This window comes from Neofelis nebulosa, chromosome 8 (assembly GCF_028018385.1).
Source record: "Neofelis nebulosa isolate mNeoNeb1 chromosome 8, mNeoNeb1.pri, whole genome shotgun sequence".
Classification (NCBI taxonomy): Eukaryota; Metazoa; Chordata; class Mammalia; order Carnivora; family Felidae; genus Neofelis; species Neofelis nebulosa.
The window spans coordinates 20,036,833-20,055,792 of record NC_080789.1 but is presented as its reverse complement, the minus strand read 5'-3'; the positions used below and the strand labels follow the sequence as shown (position 1 = coordinate 20,055,792).

Genomic DNA, 18,960 nt, shown 5'->3' with positions numbered 1-18,960 from the left:
GTGGAGGTTGTATGGAGGAGCAGGGAAACAGGAAGAGGTTATTGAAGACTGTTAGAACTGCCAAAACATGTCCAAATATGGGTGCCAATATCACTACCAAATGTTAAAAAGTTCTATTAGGGGCTGAGTTCTCCGGACTGCACAGATCCACCGGGTATGTCTGCATTCTCTTATTGCAGCTGCTTATATTTTTCAGTGCATTGGATAGATCTGACCAGACTACAACTTAAAGCTTTGCTTTTTTTTTTTTTTTTTTTTAAATTTTTTTTCAACGTTTTTTATTTATTTTTGGGACAGAGAGAGACAGAGCATGAATGGGGGAGGGGCAGAGAGAGGGAGACACAGAATCGGAAACAGGCTCCAGGCTCCGAGCCATCAGCCCAGAGCCTGACGCGGGGCTCGAACTCACGGACCGCGAGATCGTGACCTGGCTGAAGTCGGTCGCTTAACCGACTGCGCCACCCAGGCGCCCCAAGCTTTGCTTTTTTTAATACTCAACACGTTTCCAAATCTGTTTCCGCATGTGGAATATGGGGATGATACCTGTGCACATATTCTCTCTTCCTTAGGTGACTAAAAAATTCAAGTGGATAATGGAGAATGCTTTATAAACTGAAAGGCAATTAACAAATGTAAAAACACGTTATTATCAACAAGTGTAAACATAACCATGTAAGGGGGATGCTGAAGAGAGAAGATCTTTATTTCTCTTTAGTTACTCACTAACAGCAAGCTGCTGTTGTAAGCCACCAGCTGTGAGCTCCTACAAGACCCAGTCAGAATGATTCTTGCTCTTGAGTTTACATAATTAAGGCTATTCCTGACTCTCGTATTTTAAATAATAAAAGGCGTTTTCAAGTGCAGGGCCAGCATGGAAATATGCCCTCAACAATGGAGAATATGAAAAAACTGATCTACATGGGGACACTAGCCCTACTATCTCCAGAATCTATGGATTACTGATTGTTTTCATACAAGCAGAATGTTTAAGTCACTGTACATATTCAATAATGACTAAGAATGAAAAACCGTTCAGAGGTGCCTGGGTGGCTCAGTTGGTTAAGTATCTGACTTCAGCTCAGGTCATGATCTCGCAGTTTGTGGGTTCAAGCCGTGAGTCAGGCTCGCTGCTGTCAGCATGGAGCCCGCTTTGGATGCTCTATCCCCTCTCTCTCTGCCCACCCCAACTCTCATTTGCTCAATGTCTCTCTCAAAAATAAACGTTAAAAAAAAAAAAAAGAATGAAAAAAGTCCATAAACATGAACAAATTACATGTGAACACACCCTTACCGGAGCAGTCACCACCATCCCAATCACAGGCTGAATTATTACAAGCCTTGTCACAATAGCCATCTTTGATCCAGGAACCCGGACAGCCCTCAGCACAGTTTGGCACAGGCCATGTCAAATAAACCTAGGACAAAGCCAGAAAGAAAATGGTTTCTGACACTTTCCAATCTCAAAGTAGGATTCCTTTTAAAAAACAGAAGAAGAAGAAAAGGAAAAAAAAGAAAAGAAATTGAGTGAGCCTCTAGAAAAGGTTATAATTTTCCCTGGGCTGTCTGCATCCATGTGGCATATATTGCATTAAGTCTGCAGGTACCTGCAACAGTTTGCAAAGTCCTCCTGCTCTGTTGATGATTCTTACTAAGTACATTTACTCTTTTCCATTACTCAAGGAAAGCAGACAAGGACTCAATTCATGGGTTAGTTTTTCACATGGTCTTACAATGTATTTTGAAATAAAATAGCAACATGTCAGGCTTGAATGTGAATAAAAAACGTGCCAAAGCAGGTGGAAAGTATATCATACAAGTTACTGCTTTTCTGTTAACAACTGTCATTAACTCCCAAATGTGTTTATGTATAATCTTGTCCCAAGGCTGAGAAAAGCAGCAGATGAACTCTCAATATCCTTAACATCTGTGCATAAGGTCCTGTGATACATTATCAGCACAGTGTTCTGAGTTGTGAACTCACCTGCTTTCAAAATGAGTGACAAGGTACAAGGTTACTTTTTTTTTTTTTTTAATGTTATTATTGAGAGACAGAGAGACAGACCATGAGCATGGGAGGGGCAGAGACAGAAGACAACACAGAATCCGAAGCAGGCTCCAGGCCCTGAGCTGTCAGCACAGAGCCTGACACGGGGCTCGAACTCACAAACTGTGAGATCATGACCCGGGCTGAAGTCAGACACTTAACTGACTGAGCTACCTAGGCGCCCTTATTATTTTTTTTTTAATTTTTTTCAATGTTTATTTATTTTTGGGAGATAAAGACAGAGCATGAGCAGGGGAGGGGCAGAGAGAGAGGAAAACACAGAATCAGAAGCAAGCTCCAGGCTCTAAGCCGTCAGCACAGAGCCCCACACGGGGCTCGAACTCATGAGTGGTGAGATCATGACCTGAGCTGAAATCGGACACTTAACCGACTGAGCCACTCAGGCGCCCCACAAGGTTACTTTTTAAATTAAATTAATTTTTTAAAAAATGCACTCCATGCCTCTGCGTGCTCCATCTACTTGGAGTGTCTTTCTTCATCTAGTTAATTCCTATTTGTTCTTCAAAGTTCACTTCAGTTCAGATGGGAATTAGTCTCTGGCCCGGATTTCAGCCTCCTCAACTCCCACTCTTCGCACCAGGGCATACCTGCCGGCACGGAAATCGCCGTTCAAGGCCCTGATTCTGTACGTCTCCACTGCCGAGCCGCAGCTCAGCGTGGCAGTCCCACAAACACAGAGGAGGCAAGTGAACAGGGGAGGAGAGGATGAGCACTCTGGGGCAGCATAAACAGCAACAGGAAAGTAGCTCTGTGCAGTTAGCACTTCCACCTGCAGGGTTCTGGCACGTAAAAGCTTATGACTAAGTCTCCAACTCATCACTGATTCCCTCCAACAGCGCCACAGGGGTACTTCTAGCTTCCGCACTTTGCAGACAGGAAACCCACATCTAGTCACTGGCCCAGGACGGTCCTCAACCGTTGCTCCGGGCTCTGTGCTCAAAGCCACTTCCCCATCATGCCTCTCAAAGCCAGAGTGAGACCACTGCCTTAAATGAAATTTTATCCATGGCTGTAAGCAGAAAAGTGAGCTCACTTTTATCCTGGCCATTTTGCTGATGTTCTAACCACGATTTCATATTTCATAGTGACTTTACTTTTTTCTGCTGTTATTGTAATAGAATAATTTAGAACGTGGGTTCTAGGTGTCTGACAGGGCAGAAAAGTAAAAAACTACTAAGGAACAGTTTTTGTACTCCCAAATTATTAACTCTCCTGAGCTTAGCACTCAAAACTGAATACAGGACATCGAGTATGATGTCCTGACCTACTGTTTATAACTTCTAAGTGACTTCTAAGCTAGGCATCCCTTCCTCTTAGGCACTCACCTTCTGACCTTTGGAGTGACTATAAAAATCATCTGGCCACACATCCTTCCCAAACATGACATCGTCGTTCAGATAAATAAACTTCTGGGACAGCCCTTCGATGCGATGAATGTGGCTTTCAATAGCAGGTGAACTAAAGGTAGGCAAGTGGCTCAAATTTCGAAAAACATCCTTTTAAGCAAATGACAACATAAAAAGGCAAGAGAAAAAGAGGGTGGATAAGAATCGTTTTGTTTTGGTTTTGGTTATGGGAGGAAGGAAGGGAGATGAGAAGAAAAATGAAGGGGATGCAGGTGGGGAGGAGGAGGGTACGGGGAATGAAATGAGGGATAGGTAAAGGTGCAGTGAGCAACAGAAAAACCACAGCCTTGTGATACATGGAAAGTCATGGACCTGGTGTGTGACTATTGTCACTCGAGGATTATCAAGGTTCAGCCAAGAGGGAATCTGCCCATTGGTGACAATGAAAATATTCCGAACCCACGGAGCATGCCTCTCAATGGATCGCAGGGAGTATCTCAGCTCTTCATTATCTTCAAAACGGCTGGCAGAAACATCTTCATCCTGCTTAGACTGAGAAAACCATTTCACACGTGAAGATGTAAAATACCACTTAAGTCATACCTTCTCCTCCTGGCTATCCCTCTGCCCAATCTGCTCTCAGGCTCTGGCAGACTTTTAAAGACCAAGCCCTACATTTGAACATTACAAAAAAATGCGAAACACTTGGCATATTTAAAACAACAACACAAGGGTGCCTGGGTGGCTCATTTGGTTAAGCATCAAACTCTTAATTTCAGCTCAGGTCATGGGACCAAGCCACACATCAAGCTCCGCCAGGAGTGTGGAACCTGCTTGGGATTCTCTCTCTCTCCGCCCCTCCCCACCTCTAAAGAAATAAATAAATACATACATACGTACCCAACTTTTTTTTGTACTTTTTAATTTTTTTTAAGTTTGTTTATTCTAAGAGAGCTAGCAAGCGTGTGCATGAGTGGGGGCACAGAAAGAGAGAATCCCAATCTCACAAACCCATGAGCTCATGATCTGAGCTGAAATCAAGAGTTGGACACTTAACCAACTGAGCTACCCAGTTGCCCTCTTTTGCACTTTCTAAAGAGAGAAGTTTCTCGGATCTGATTCTAGGTCACTTCGGTTAATGTTAACCAATGGCAGTGATTGGAAAATTAGAAAAGTTCCAATCAACTCCTCTCTCTGGAAATCCTCTTCCTTCTAATATAATGACTTACAAATCTTTAACAATCTAAACCCTTGATCCAGGTTCATGCCTTACCTGGCTGATGGCACTCAGGTCCCACAATAAATATGCAGGACTTATAGTCAGTTCTTTTCCCTCAATGGTCATGTTCTTCTTGGTCTGCTTATTCAGTTCTTGGAAGTCTTTGGGGTTATTCAGTTTCAGAAGTGCTACACTGGCCTCTGAATACAATTGCAACTGTAAAATAACAGAAGGGTTACGCGTAGAAAAACTCAACCTCAAAGAAGAGACACGTTTGATCCCAGTTTGATCTTTAATCTTTAAATATATACATAGTGTATGATGCATACTTAAACATATTGTATATATATTTAAAGATTAAATGTATCTCTTTATATAGATTATGAACTAGTAAGGCTATTATCACCAAAAGAAGACCTGAACAGGCCAGACACACTTCCCAAGTGAACGGAAGAGACCAGGCATGTAAAGCAGAGTGAGTGGTGGAGTTGTGGGAAATGGGACATTTCAGGGCCATCCACAAGCTGCAGCCACTGCTCAACATTGACAAATGCGGCCAGATCCTGAGACACCAGGATCCCCGAGTGTTGTAAGAAATCTCCCCATTTTTCAATGCTGACTCGAATGTTTTTGATGGTCATGCTCTCAAACAAAACACAACTGGTCACCAATTGTGACCTTTGTTCTAGAATATTACCAATCTGCTTCTACTGGGAGAAACCTGCAAAGTAACTGCCCAGACTGGCAGAGAGCACGCCTGTTAGCAGGGTCTCCAATCAGCTTCTGTGCCCCACATTTAAGAGGAGCACCTTTGACAGGACTGACTGTAGGACTTCCATATGAAAAGCGCTTTTGGGGGCAAAGCTTTCAAAGAAATCATGTCTAAGGGAACATCACAAACATCAACATGTTTTACAAATAGGCTTTCCCACCACTACCAGAGTCCACACCACCCTTGAGCTGCTTCATGTTCTAACTCTGTATCATTCAATTTCCTATGAAAAGAGGCTTTCAGACCTTAGAGGGTAGGGAGGATTGGAAACTACTAATCTTGGAAAGCAAAACCTTCTGCCCAACTGACTCTTCTAACAGGGCCAGTTCCTTAATTTATGGCATCCTTTCTTACTTTATAAAACAGAGCAAACATAAATCATTATGGGCTCATTTTGAACTCTTGTATATGCCACATGACTATATTTACCTCATCTTTCAATGTTTCATCAGCTTATTCATGCCAAAAACTAGAAGTTAAAGTTAGAATTTCATTTATATTTTTCCCCTTAACACAAATTGTGTGTGAGTGTATGGGCATGTCCATGCACAAGTGGATACTGTCTTCTGACAGATTACCTTCTTCCACGCTAATGGCACCTGGCATATACTAAGCACTCACCGAAGGTCAGCTCCCACTGCTGTCATATCCTACCTTGCTATGTGATGGGACAGGTAGGAGGCAGGGCAGATATTCTTCTATCCGGACATCTACCGAGTCTCACTGCCCACCCCAGCCTCCCCTGCTCCACCCCTCCCTCCCTCACTGCCTCCCACAGCACCTCTGAGGGCTCCCTGGAATATAAAATCACCAAATGTTTATAAATGTAGTGTTTTAACATTGGGTAAATATCCTTATCTTAATCTCTTCTATCCGAAATGATTGTAGTCTGGGAAACCATTCTGAAATTTCATAGACATTTTCCTAATTAGAAAGATGAAAGGTAAAGAGCTTCAGGAACTATTTACATGTTGAAACAAGCTTTTCTGCTGCCATCAAGTTGTGAGTGGTGAAAAAGTTGGGGAGGAAGTATCCTCTGATAGCCACTAGGTGGCACCCTAATCCTGGACACTTAATTACTTCTGCAGGGAGACAGGAGGTGGTAAGGAAAAGTGGGTGTAGTTAAGTGCCCAAGGCTGGAGTTCCTAGTTTGGGCAACTATGGGCAACTGCCTCCATATATAGCTTCTTATGTGAAATTATCATTTCATCTAAGTTCTTTAAATTATAAGTTTCTCAAAGAGAGAACAACTTCTACACCCACCCACTGCAGACCCACAACAGACATTTCATTAACCTGATGGAGAAATAAAGGTTTGTTATTTTTAAGCCAGAGATTTCAGGATGTTTGTTTACTATAGCATTATCTAGAATAATGGATCGATATACCTATACATGGTGGCATAAGGTTAGGGGAAAAACATGCCAACTAATATAAATGAAAAATAAACTCATTCCAGTAATTAGACAACTCAAGAATTTTCTAAAACTAAAATCAGTTCCAGAGTTGTTTGTTTAATCTACTGAAGGGCCTACTTTAGGAATAAAACAGGCCAAAGGGTACTATCCTTTAAAAGAGCAGGTGCATACGGTAATTTCAGGGAAGTCACTAAAATGAGCATCAATACAGTATTACAATAATTTACTGTTACCTTGAATGTGCCTTGAATAGAGGTTTGAGGGAACAGAGTCCAGGTAGGACAATATGCTGTTCTCAACCCCACCCGCACTGTCCTTCCTGTCGGAACAAACACCCTGGTCAGCCTTCAAGGATCTGTACAGGCTCTTAGTCTTTGAAAACTTCTCTCATGTCTCTAATCCACATAGACCTTTCCTGACTCTAAATGCCAACCCGAAGCCTCTGCTACTCTGCTCGATACCTAATATTACACTGTCTTGTCTTGCTGCTTGAATACTTCACATGCACACATACTGTCTCCAAAACATGATTCTAAGTAGCTTGAAGATAAGTCCATGTTCTCTATTTCTTTTGCACACTCACTCAGCAACCAGTAGTACTGAATCATAAACCAAATGGTAGAATGTACTTGAGAGCTCTGGGAAGATTTTTCCACATGCTCTAACATATGTTAAAGAAGTGAACAAAAAATCAAAAAACAAGTGAAAACTCCACTATGAGTAAAAATGACTGAAAATACAGAATGATTTAGAGTGAGCTAAAAATAAAGACCAAAGGATAATCTCATTTCCCAAAAGGTGAATTCTGTGTCCATCATGTACAAAAATTCTACAGATAAAGGGTTATTAATGACATCAAACTAGAAAGCTTTTAATAGAAAAGACTTATTTGTAAAACTATAGGCCACATAAAAGTTTTAATGAATTCAAATCTATTGTTCTGCAACTGCAACTACATTCAACCCTACTTTCCCTCCTCGGGAGTGAGGAGATTCTGGTTTTGCTCTAAACAGAACAATAAATGCAAAGTTGTACGTATATGACTATGGTACCAAAACCCAAAGTGACTTCTTAGAATAATCACACTGCTCAAACATTTCCCTTTATATTCCAGGCCATGGTACACGGCAGGTATGTTCTCAGTCACAGCATTTCTTCTTGCTCATGCCTTCCACAAGCATTTCTGGAGTGGCCCCCTAGGTGCCAGGCCCTGTGGTAATCATGAGGGGTACACAAGTGAACAGGCAGTGCCTGTCCTGGGCACTCGTGCCCAGGCAGGGTCTAAAGGACATAACCGAGCCCTGGGTGCTCGGAGGCCACAGGCCTACCTCAAGTCCTCCTGGAGGACCCTGGGAGGGCAAAACGGTCCAGCTCGTTCAGGTCCTGAAGTCCAGTGTCTAACAGCCCTTTTCTCCCACATGCCACAAAGCACCTCTAACATAACACGCCCTAAGCTAAGCTCTGGATTTCCTTTCCAAAAAACTTGCTTCTCCCATGGAGGCTCCAAATGTGGTTAAAGCCATCACTTCCATCTTCACTAGTAACATCCACTTCCCCTTTCATTTTTCCTTCCCTCTCACCAATGGCTAATAAGTCACTAGGTCATGCTGAGGATTTCTTGCAGATGTTTTTGGAACCATTCTCATCACTGGCACCATTGCCAAGGCACTTGCTGAACCTGAACATCTTGCTGGGCTACAGCCACAGTGGCTGAACTGGTTTTTTTGCACAGCCTCATCTTGCTTAATCTCTGCCTACCATACCTTCACCTATTACATTCCTTAGAAACAGATTAAGTGCTCCTGGTTGCCCCCTGTCTCCAGGATAAAGTTCAGGCACCTTAACAGGAGATCTTTCTCAATCTGGCCTCAATCTCTTTTCCCCTTTCTCAGCACCAGCAAAATCCCTGCCTGGTTTCTAGCCTCCAGGAACCAGCTGCCTTGGTTTTCAGGAAACCATTGACTTATAGGCCTCCAGTCCTTTGCTCAAGCTGTTCCCTACTGTTGGAATGGTCTTTCCCCCTCCCTTCTCTGCCAGGAGAACGGCTGCTGTGTTCAGGGCCCAGCTAAGATTCCTTCTATTCTGCAAAGCCTTCCTTGCCCCAGTACAACTAAAGCCCAGGTGTTCCTACAACACTGTATAAACACTTACTTGGAAGTGATCACCCCCAAAAATTATTTAAATGCTTTTATTCACTCAGTGATCCTTAGCACACTCCCTGGCACACAGCAGACATTTACTAAAAGCTCACACTCTAAATGGACTGGGAACCCAGTGACAGGAAACGTCATTCTCAAGGTATTCATAATAAAACCAGGAAGAGGAACCTACAGAAAAACAGTCACTCGAAGAATTGGCCTCAACTGCTGATACACTCCTCTTGTTCCGCTTGGTCATTTTCTCTTGAGCCTCCAAAAACCAGAAGTTCTAATCCCTGAAATTGATTGCAGGTGTTGGCATCAGGAAAATGACCTGTAATGAATGTTGTGGGTACTCAGCCTGACCCTCCGAGGGGGTGATAGCCTCCACAAAGACAAGTCTGGGAGTCCAAATAAAGCTCCGGCTGGGTGAATGAATGGTGGAAGGGGCTATCATCATGCACAGAGCACAGAGCTTGCTGGTACTCCTCGTCCAATTCAAGGTACTCCCCGCCCTACTTCTACCTGCACACACCACTCCATACCCAAAGTAGTTTGCTGAAGGGTTAACTGCTACTAGGATTGGCATTCTTTGGTGGCACACACCCATCCACCAACAGACGCACCAAAAGCCGTCAGCACTGGTGAGCACCTGCAGCAGCCAAAGAGCAGTGGGGTGGTCAAACCCGAGTGGAGGATGGAGACGTATCATGAACCTTCTTTCCTTTAAAAATGTATTACAGTTGGAATCATATAAACAGATTCAAGAATGTCATTCTTTCTGCATAAGGAAGTTGAGCTAACAGTCAGAAGTACAGCTACACGTGTCTATAATTCTCGAACCAATAGCTTGGAAGCCAAGAAGCTAAATAAACATTGGGGGAAACGAATGCTAATCTATGCTTTTATCTGTCCAGATCAGTACGAAAAATAAGTGACGGGAGAAAAACACATGCAGAACAGTGAAAAGAGGGATCCCTCCTTCCCACCACTCACATAAATTGGCTACAAATGATCAGAGACTTAAACATAAGACTTGATACCATAAAACTCGTAGAAGAAAACAAAGGGAAGGATCTCCTCCATAGCAATCTTGGCAATGAGTTTCTGGACGTGATGCCAAAAGCACAAACAACAAAATAAAAAATCAATAAATGAGACTACATCAAACTCAACAACTTCTGCACAGCAAGAGAAACAATTAACAAAATGAAAGGAAAACCTAAAGAATGGGAGGAAATTTTTGCAAACCATATATTAGATAATGGGGTTAATATCCAAAATATAAAGACCTCATACAGCTTAACAACAACAACAAAATCCAATTTAAAAAGGAGAAATAAATAAATAATAAATTAGAATGAGCAGAACTAAGTAGACATTTTTTGAAAGAGAACATTAAAGTGGCCAGCAGACATGAAAAGATGTTCAGCATCACTCATCATCAAGGAAATACAAATCAAAACCATAATGAGATACCACCTCATACCTGTCAGAATGGCTACTATCAAGAAGTCAAGAGACAACAAGTGCTGGCAAGGACGTGGAGAAAATGGAACCCTTGTCCACTGTTGGTGGAAATGTAAATTGGTCCAACCACTATGGAAAACAATATGGAGGTTCCTTAAAAAATTAAAAATAAACCTACCATATGATGCAGCAATTCCACTTCTGGGCATACAGCCAAAGGAAATGAAAACAGGATTTCGAAGAGACATCTGCACTCCCATGTTTATTACAGCATTATTCACAATAGCCACGATATGGAAACAACCAAAATGCCCATCAACAGGTGAACAGATTAAAAAAAAAAAAAAAAAAAGATGTAGTATATATACATAATGGAATATAATAATATTCCATTTGGCCGTGAGAGGGGAGGATATCCTGCTATCTGTTACAACATAGATGGACCTAATGCTTAGTACATTACACTAATAAGTGAGGCAAGTCAGAGAAAGACAAATTATATGTGGAGTCCAAAAAAGTCAAACTCATAAAAAACAGAGTAAAATGGTATTTACCAGGGGATGGGGGACTGGGGAATAAGACCGATGTTTTAAAACACAAACTTTGCAATGAGTAATAAATAAGCCAGAGAGAGCTAATACACAGTATAATCAATATAGACAATACTGTGCTATAATTATGTAGTGATAAATACTGCTACCATGGCAATCATATTACAATACATAAATGTATTTAAAGTAACATATCATAGGGGCACCTGGGTGGCTCAGTCGGTTGAGCAGACGATTCTTGGTTTCAGCTCAGGTCATGCATGATCTCACAGTTTGTGAGATTGGGCCCTGCATCAGGCTCTTTGCTAACAGCGTGAAGCCTGCCTGGGAGTCTCTCTTCCTCTCTCTCTGCCTCTCTCCTGCTCGCTCATTCTCTCTCAAAATAAACATTAAAAAAAAAAGTAACATGTTGTACACCTTAAATTTACACAGTGTTATGTCAAACTTTTTCAATTTAAACAAACAAACAAAAAAAACTTAGAGGAAGGAGGAATATCTTTTTTTTTTTTTTTTAATATTTATTTATTTTTGAGACAGAGAGAGACAGAGCATGAGCAGGGGAGGGGCAGAGAGAAAGGGAGACACAGCATCTGAAACAGGCTCCAGGCTCCGAGCCGTCAGCACAGAGCCCGATGCGGGGCTCGAACTCACGAACCGTGAGATCATGACCTGAGCCGAAGTCGGACGCTTAACCAACTGAACCACCCAGGCGCCCCGGAATATCTATTTTTAAATAACTGAAGATAAGTAATAATTCAACCCTGATCTAGCTGCACACTACCATATTTCCAGGTACCATAAAAAAAGCAGGAAAATATGAAAAAAAAGAAAGAATATAAATATCATTCTATTACCATCGCACTTACAGAGGTGATGTAGTATATCTTAAAACAGTGGTACATTTATGGAGAAAAGAAGTTAAAGGGAACTTTAGGAGTGGGGCAGAGTATAAAAAATATGGTCAAGACAGGAACTCAAGAACTCTCCAATCACTGCTCTCCCCCACCATTGCTTCCTCATCTCTACCCTTTCACCTCTAAATTGTTAAACGACATCAATAGAAGGAAGTAAGAATCAGGAAACTGACCGTGGCAGAATTTAAAGAATGTTTCCTTGCAAAATCAAGAAAACTAGACCCTAAAAATTTCTGAGCCCAGAACTTTATGCCTTCTGTTCTAAGAAAAAGGCATTCATGTTTCATAACCCGGAATGTTTCTGACAGAACCGCAGGCGTCTTGACATAAGGTCAAAAGGAAAGAACACCCACACAATAGAGCAAGTGGCTTGAAAACAATAAATGTTAAGGAAAAGGCATGTCTTGGGTCAGCCTCCAGAGTCAACCCTAAGAAATGGCATCAAAGCATTAAGAGTTAGGGGTGCCTGGGTGGCTCAGTCAGTTGAGCATCCAACTTTGGCTCAGGTCATGATCTTGCGGTCTGTGGGTTCGAGCACCATGTTGGGCTCTGTGCTGACAACTCAGAGCCTGGAGCCTGCTTCGGATTCTGTGTCTCTCTCTCTCTCTGCTCCTCCCCGACTCACACTCTCTCTCTCTCAAAAATGAATACATGTTAAAAAAAAACTTTAGAAAAAAAACAAAAACATATGGAGTTAATAGGTACAAGTTCTAAATACGTTGGTGGCTCAATTAGCTATTAGTGAAGAAGGCTTTCACGTTATCAAAATTCCAAGTATCTGACGCATCCTCCTTCTTTGAGTGAAGGCTCTTAATAAAGGCTCAGGCTGCAGTCCCTGTCTACTTACTGTGAGTTTGACCTCCCCTACTCCCTCCCCTGTGCTTCCATTTCCTTGCACTGTCAGCTCCACCAGGGCTTTTGTCTGTTTTGTCTACTGCTATACTCTCAGCAGGTGTAACAGCACCTGAGACACAGTAGGAGCTCATTTGTTAAACAAATGAATCATGTTTCTGTCTGGGAATCCAGTAAACTAAGTAAGACTCTTCGACTTTTGCCCAAATAAAAAGAAAAGGGTAAGGATCTTCCATAAAGAAAGACAACACTGTGGCAGAATAGAGACCTGCTCTGCTTATGACTATCAGCTATGCTAGAATTCAAATGGACCACAGAGAACAGTCGGGCATTACATGAAATGTGTTATACTCACTGCTCAGTTCCTATGCTCTTACCAGTTTTATTTTAGAAGAAAGATTTTCTGGCAATTTTGTTTTTAGTTGATTTGTTTCCTTGAATGTCAGTGGAAATCCACTCAGGAAAGCCAAATCTTGCATTAGCACTAACCCAGGGACTTCTTTATCCGTGGTCTAAAATAAGAGAGGGAAAAACACAACTCACTTTCCACACCATATGGCTGGTAAAAACTTACGGCTGGGAAAACTAGTAAAGATTTACTACATCTATCTACCAGCTTCAAAATCAGAACATTACAGTTACTTAAATTGGCACTCATTAATACTTGTAAGCTAGGCTGAGAGGAAAAGTATCAAAAAGCCTCTCAAGGTAAAACAGCTTTATTACTTATACTTTTATTCTAACCTACTGTATAAATACAATTGATTTAAAATAACATACCAAATAGCCCCTCCAAACTGTCTGTTTGCTGTTTCCTTTAAACATTCCATTCTGGGCATCTTCAACTACAATAAAGAATACAATAAGCAAGCACATTCTTTTTTAAAAATTTTTTTTTTTTTTTCAACGTTTTTCATTCATCTTTGGGACAGAGAGAGACAGAGCATGAACGGGGGAGGGGCACAGAGAGAGGGAGACACAGAATCGGAAACAGGCTCCAGGCTCCGAGCCATCGGCCCACAGCCCGACGCGGGGCTCGAACTCACGGACCGCGAGATCGTGACCTGGCTGAAGTCGGACGCTTAACCGACTGCGCCACCCAGGCGCCCCAAGCAAGCACATTCTTAATGAATACTACTATGATATCTGCCAGGACACTACAAAGCATTTTGAGACTGTATAGCAGATTGTTATATGGTCTCAAAAACAGGGAGCTGGGGGAAACAAAATTAACCCATCCAACAAAAGGGGAATGATGTAATACCAGTGTGCAATTAAATGCTAAATTTTGCAGTGCTGTAGAAGAGATTCATACAGGCAGCAGAAACATGAAGATGACAGATTGAGAGAATCGCAGATGTAGGAGCAAACATCGACATATTTAATAAAAAAAAAAAAAAAAAAAAGAATTATTTGGCACAAGTAAAACATTTGGGAGTGGTGGGTACTAGGAAAAAGGGGTAACCAGAAGAAAGGCCCTTGAAAGCCAGGCCAATGGCATTATGATTAACAGCAGGGAACCACTGTAGGTCCTAGGGTTCCCTCAAGGGTGACAATGAATTCCTAAAATTCATCAGGTAAGGCCGAAAAGAGCAGATTAAGTTGGAGGGTGCAGAGGGGCGATGACACAGCCCAACTGGGAGAGGGTTCTAAAGTGATGGGGACAAATGAGATCATCTGCTTGCTGCTGTCATCTGGAGATCCCAAGGATCTTGTTAAATAGGAGAGGTCAGAAGGCTGTCATCTTCAAAATGGGCATGGAAAGCAGGGTCTGGCCTGTCAAGATGGCTGTCGATCCTGGGAAAGAGTTTCAGAGGTACCATAAAAATAGAACTGGTGAGCAATGAAAAAAAGCAAAGCCTTTGCAGTATACTGTTAATCTTTAAAGGAAGCACTGAGCACTAAGAATTATGAGTTCATTACAAATAAATTTATCAGATATGCACCTGTCTCTTTCTGTCTCTCTCCTATGCTGGCAGATCAGAGAACTCTGATAGATGTGGTATGTCATCTGTGCACATTTTTCAGCAAGGTAGCTAATGACATCTCACGTCATCTCTATGGACATAACAGACACTTAGCCTAGATCCTAAGTTCAGTGGATTATAACCAATTCTGACTGAAGACTGAAATTATAAAGCCACAATTAACCTAGAGAGAGGTTTCGAAGATCGTGCCATAGGTTTGTGTTGTTCAACAGTCTTTCAAGGTTTTGGAAGACATAGAAGGCATGCTTCTATGAAATGTGTGGATTTACATAAAGCCAACAGAGAAGTGATTATCCTGGATAACATACTAGGGGTTCCCCAAAGTTCTTATTTGGAGCAATGAGTCAGACCTAACAAAATGAAATCTGCTACAAAGGTTAAGACCTTTAAGCTGGTACCAAAAACCAACTACACGAGCATAAATTAAGAAGTATTGGAGCATTAGCATGGATTGTTTCTTTAGAAAGACAGGTGTTTTAGTCCAGGGCAAGTTCAGTAAGAGTCAACAATGTGCTGTGGCCATACTGAATTTCTACTGTAATTCTGTGCTTGCTTGCTTGCTTAATTTACTCACTCATTTATTTAATAGACAGAGGGTGCTGAGTGAGGGAGGGGAGGGAGGGAGGGAGGGAGGGAGAGAGAGAGAGAGTGTTCCATGAAGGTCAGAGGGAGAGAGGGGGAGGGGGGGGGAGGGGGGGGAAGAGAGAGAGAGAGAGAAGGAACTGTGGCTCACCGAAAGTGGGGCTCTATTCCCCACCATGAACCCATCAGGAAATCCTGTTAGATTGACCTTCAATCCAACCTGTTCTCTCCACTACTCTGATCCAAGTCACCTTCCCTCTTGCCTGAATGATTCTATCTTTGCCTCTCCTCAGTTTATTCCCATCCCACCACAGCAGCCAGACTGCTCCTTTTGGAACATCAGTCAGATCATATCACTCCTGTACTCAAACCCTCTAATGACTGCTCACTGCACTCTGAGTTAAAGCCAAAGTCCTCACCATGGCTGCCAGGGCAGACCCCCTATGTTCCCCATTACTTCTCTAGGCTTATCTCTTGCCCCTCTCCCTTGTTCACCCTATTCCAGCCACACCAGCCTCCCTGCCAGACACACTCCTGCCTCAGGGACTTTGCAGTGCTATTCCACTTAAGTGAATCACTCCTTCCCCATATATTCATGTTGCTGGTCCTCCCACCTACTTTAAATTTTCACTCAAAAATCACCTTCTCAGTGAGTCTGCCCCTATCACTCGATTTCCCCTGCTCAATTTTTCTGTACACCAGTTGTCTCCTACAAACTATATAATTTATTTGTATGCTGTATTTGTCTGTCTCCTTCTGCCAAGAGGTAAACTCAATGAGGGCAAAGATGTTTGTCTCTCTCTTCACTGCTGCATTTTCAGCACTGAGAAAAGTACCTGGCACAGAGTATGCACTCAATAATAAATACTTACTGAATGAACAGACCCACTCTCTTTGCAGACTGAACCACAGTGAAAAAAAAAGGTTCTATTCTACTTGACACACTATAAAAGTAACAGAAACTAAAGCTCATTCTGAGAAGAACAAACTAGAACACAAGCCCCTAAGAGACAGCTAAAGGAGTAAGAATGAAAAGAAATGTCACATGGGAAAGGGAGTATATTACATTAGTTCTGTAAGATTCCAAAGGGTACAAGTTTAACCAGCATGAGAAAGCTACAAGGAAACACTTTATAATTCCTTGTAAAGGTCAGTGTAGTCAAGAGGTAAAGTGATCTATCACAGGAGAAAATTCAATTCCTCTAGATCAAAGGGAATAAGCTTAACTGGAAACACCACTTTGCTGAGGAAACCCAGGCCCAGGCTACAGGGCTAAACTGTGTGGCTGTTGAAGTACTGTCCACTCGATAGGGTAGCAGAGTCATCGGAGGGGCAGAAATGATGTATTTCATAAAGAGGAAAAAAGTCAACAGTTTTTGATAATTAACTGAAAAGAGGTTAAATGAGATAAATGGAACATCAAATGTGGAACAAATGTTTTATCGAGATCAGGGTCAGCATTCCATGGCCAAAACTTAACCACTGCCTGTTTGAGTACAGCCCCAAGTGAAGGACAGTTTTGACATCTTAACAAGGCTAAATGTTAAATACTTATATAAATGCCTACATAATATCCTCCATTTTGCCTCTTGGCCCATAAAGCCCAAAATGTTTATTATCTGATCCTTTAAGAAAGAATTTGGCAATCCTTCATCTAGATAATTGAGGATAAAGAATGTGTCTATGGTGCACTAGAAATATGAGCTCCGTGAAGGTAGGGATGTGTCTTTTTTGTTCTCTGACATTTCCCTTTTTCCTGGAACAACCGCAATGGCCCAACAAATCTTTACTCAACAAATAAGTAGGGCAGGCAAACAGAAACCCAGGTGGGAATTCAAAAACAATGTTTAGAAGACTCTAGTTTAATACAGATTTTATTTATATCAAAATTTACAACCTCTTAAGTCTTTACTATGTTATAAAATTCGCAGAGGAAAAACCCAAGATTCTCTCCATAGATATTATAACTGAATTATTATGATTCTTAACATAATGTCATTCCTTTTTCTCTTCAGATGGAATGTTATCAGAGCACCTTAACTATAGTTACTTAAAGAACAAAGCTAGGGGTGACTGGGTAGCTCAGTCGGTTGGTTGAGAATCTGATTTCGGCTCAGGTCATGATCTCACAGTTCATGAGTTCAAGCCCCGCATCAGGCTCCGTGCTGCCAGTGTGGAGCCTGCTTGGGATTCTCTCTCCATCTCCCTCCCTCGCTGTCCCTCCCATACTCTCTCTCTCTCAAAATGAAATACATACATACATATATACATACGTACATAACAAAGCTGAATTTAGCCAAACAAGAAAACAGATTAATTTGCTATAATTTGTCCAAGATTATCCCTTTACTTTCCCTACATATTTAAACTGTAACTTAAAAACAAAAATATTTTATACAAAACAGTTCAGAAACAAATCTATAGCATAAAGGGACGATATCTATACTTAGAAAGGTTAACTTGGAAACTTGAATTTCCTTTCAAGTTACAAATACCTCATTAAGTACCAGGAAGATAGTGTGATGTCAGATAATGTTCAGGACACAAATTGGTAAGTGATAAGGTTTCTGCTCAATTAAAAAATTAGATGAAAATACCATAAACTCCTGCACAACCAACAACTAAGTTGTGAGTCGGGTGACAAGTACAGGGATACAGAAAAGTCAAAATAAATAGATTCACTGTGAATGCACTGCTCGGGATCTTCATGGAGACAGAACTTGAGATGGGGTGGGAAAGAACAGGAGATGGGCTAGGAGGGAAAGGGGACCAGGAGAGCAGCACCACGTGTGATGACAAGGGCAGCCTCGAGGAGATGCTGGAGGGCAGGAATGTGAGGAACAATGGGCAGAGTCAAGGCAATCAAAGCTGAGTCCTGAACACCAGGGAAAAGGATTCTCTATCGTGTGAAAAACAAATACTACTGTATTGTCTTCAAAAAGGAGCGAACCAATAAAATCAGAGCTTTCTGATTTATTTACAGTTATGTGCAGGACAGACTGGAGAAGAACTTTATAGGTAGGTAGGCAGAGCAGCTAGGCGGCTATCACTGGAGCCTGTGTGAAGAAATTGGGTCTGGTGTGGGGGAGGTGAGATGAGTAAGAAAGGGGAGAATCATTTGCAGAAAGCAAAAGTAATAGGGTGAGGTCAATATACTGGTGATGGAGATTAAAAAGCAAGAACACATCGAAGATACTTCCAAAGATTTAAGCTGGGAGGTATGACACTGAAAGAATGGGAACTTGAGACTAGGCCTCAATGCTATAAAGGGAATGTGACAGCTTTCATTTTACACAAGTGAAAAACATAGAGCCTCTAAGGAGACTCTGCTCAGTGCAGAGGAAGCATGAGAGACAGCATACCAGAGGAGACACAGGCATGGGGCTCAGCAACGCAGTGGCCAAGTAGGAGGATGGGATCTCTAGATGCAGGTATTGTTCTAGGCCGGAAATTACAATTTCAATTCTATTATCTGGCCAAATCGACTGTATAACCAGTTATTTCAGGACGTAAAGTAAGAATGTTCCAGGCATGTTCTGTCCATACTGTAGAAAACAACCTTGCTGAAGAGGTATATGGTGGTAATAATAATAATAATAATAATAATAATAATAATAAGCCTCCACAATGACTCAGAGGCTAGAG

General features: G+C 41.8%; 1 protein-coding gene across 4 annotated transcripts in view; it reads right to left on the bottom strand.

Moving 5' to 3' along the window:
* Positions 1 to 18,960, bottom strand: part of GNPTAB (N-acetylglucosamine-1-phosphate transferase subunits alpha and beta) — a 73,943-nt gene that overhangs the window by 19,405 nt on the left and 35,578 nt on the right. For 2 of the 4 annotated variants that reach the window (XM_058741619.1, XM_058741617.1), the window contains exons 6-11: positions 13,526 to 13,590; positions 13,123 to 13,257; positions 4,685 to 4,846; positions 3,784 to 3,963; positions 3,391 to 3,561; positions 1,292 to 1,415 (exon numbers count right to left, since the gene is read on the bottom strand). In XM_058741619.1, coding sequence (XP_058597602.1) covers positions 1,292 to 1,415; positions 3,391 to 3,561; positions 3,784 to 3,963; positions 4,685 to 4,846; positions 13,123 to 13,257; positions 13,526 to 13,590 — 837 coding nt within the window. The remainder of the gene's footprint in view (positions 1 to 1,291; positions 1,416 to 3,390; positions 3,562 to 3,783; positions 3,964 to 4,684; positions 4,847 to 13,122; positions 13,258 to 13,525; positions 13,591 to 18,960) is intronic. The other 2 variants (XM_058741618.1, XM_058741621.1) reach the window with 2 other exon arrangements.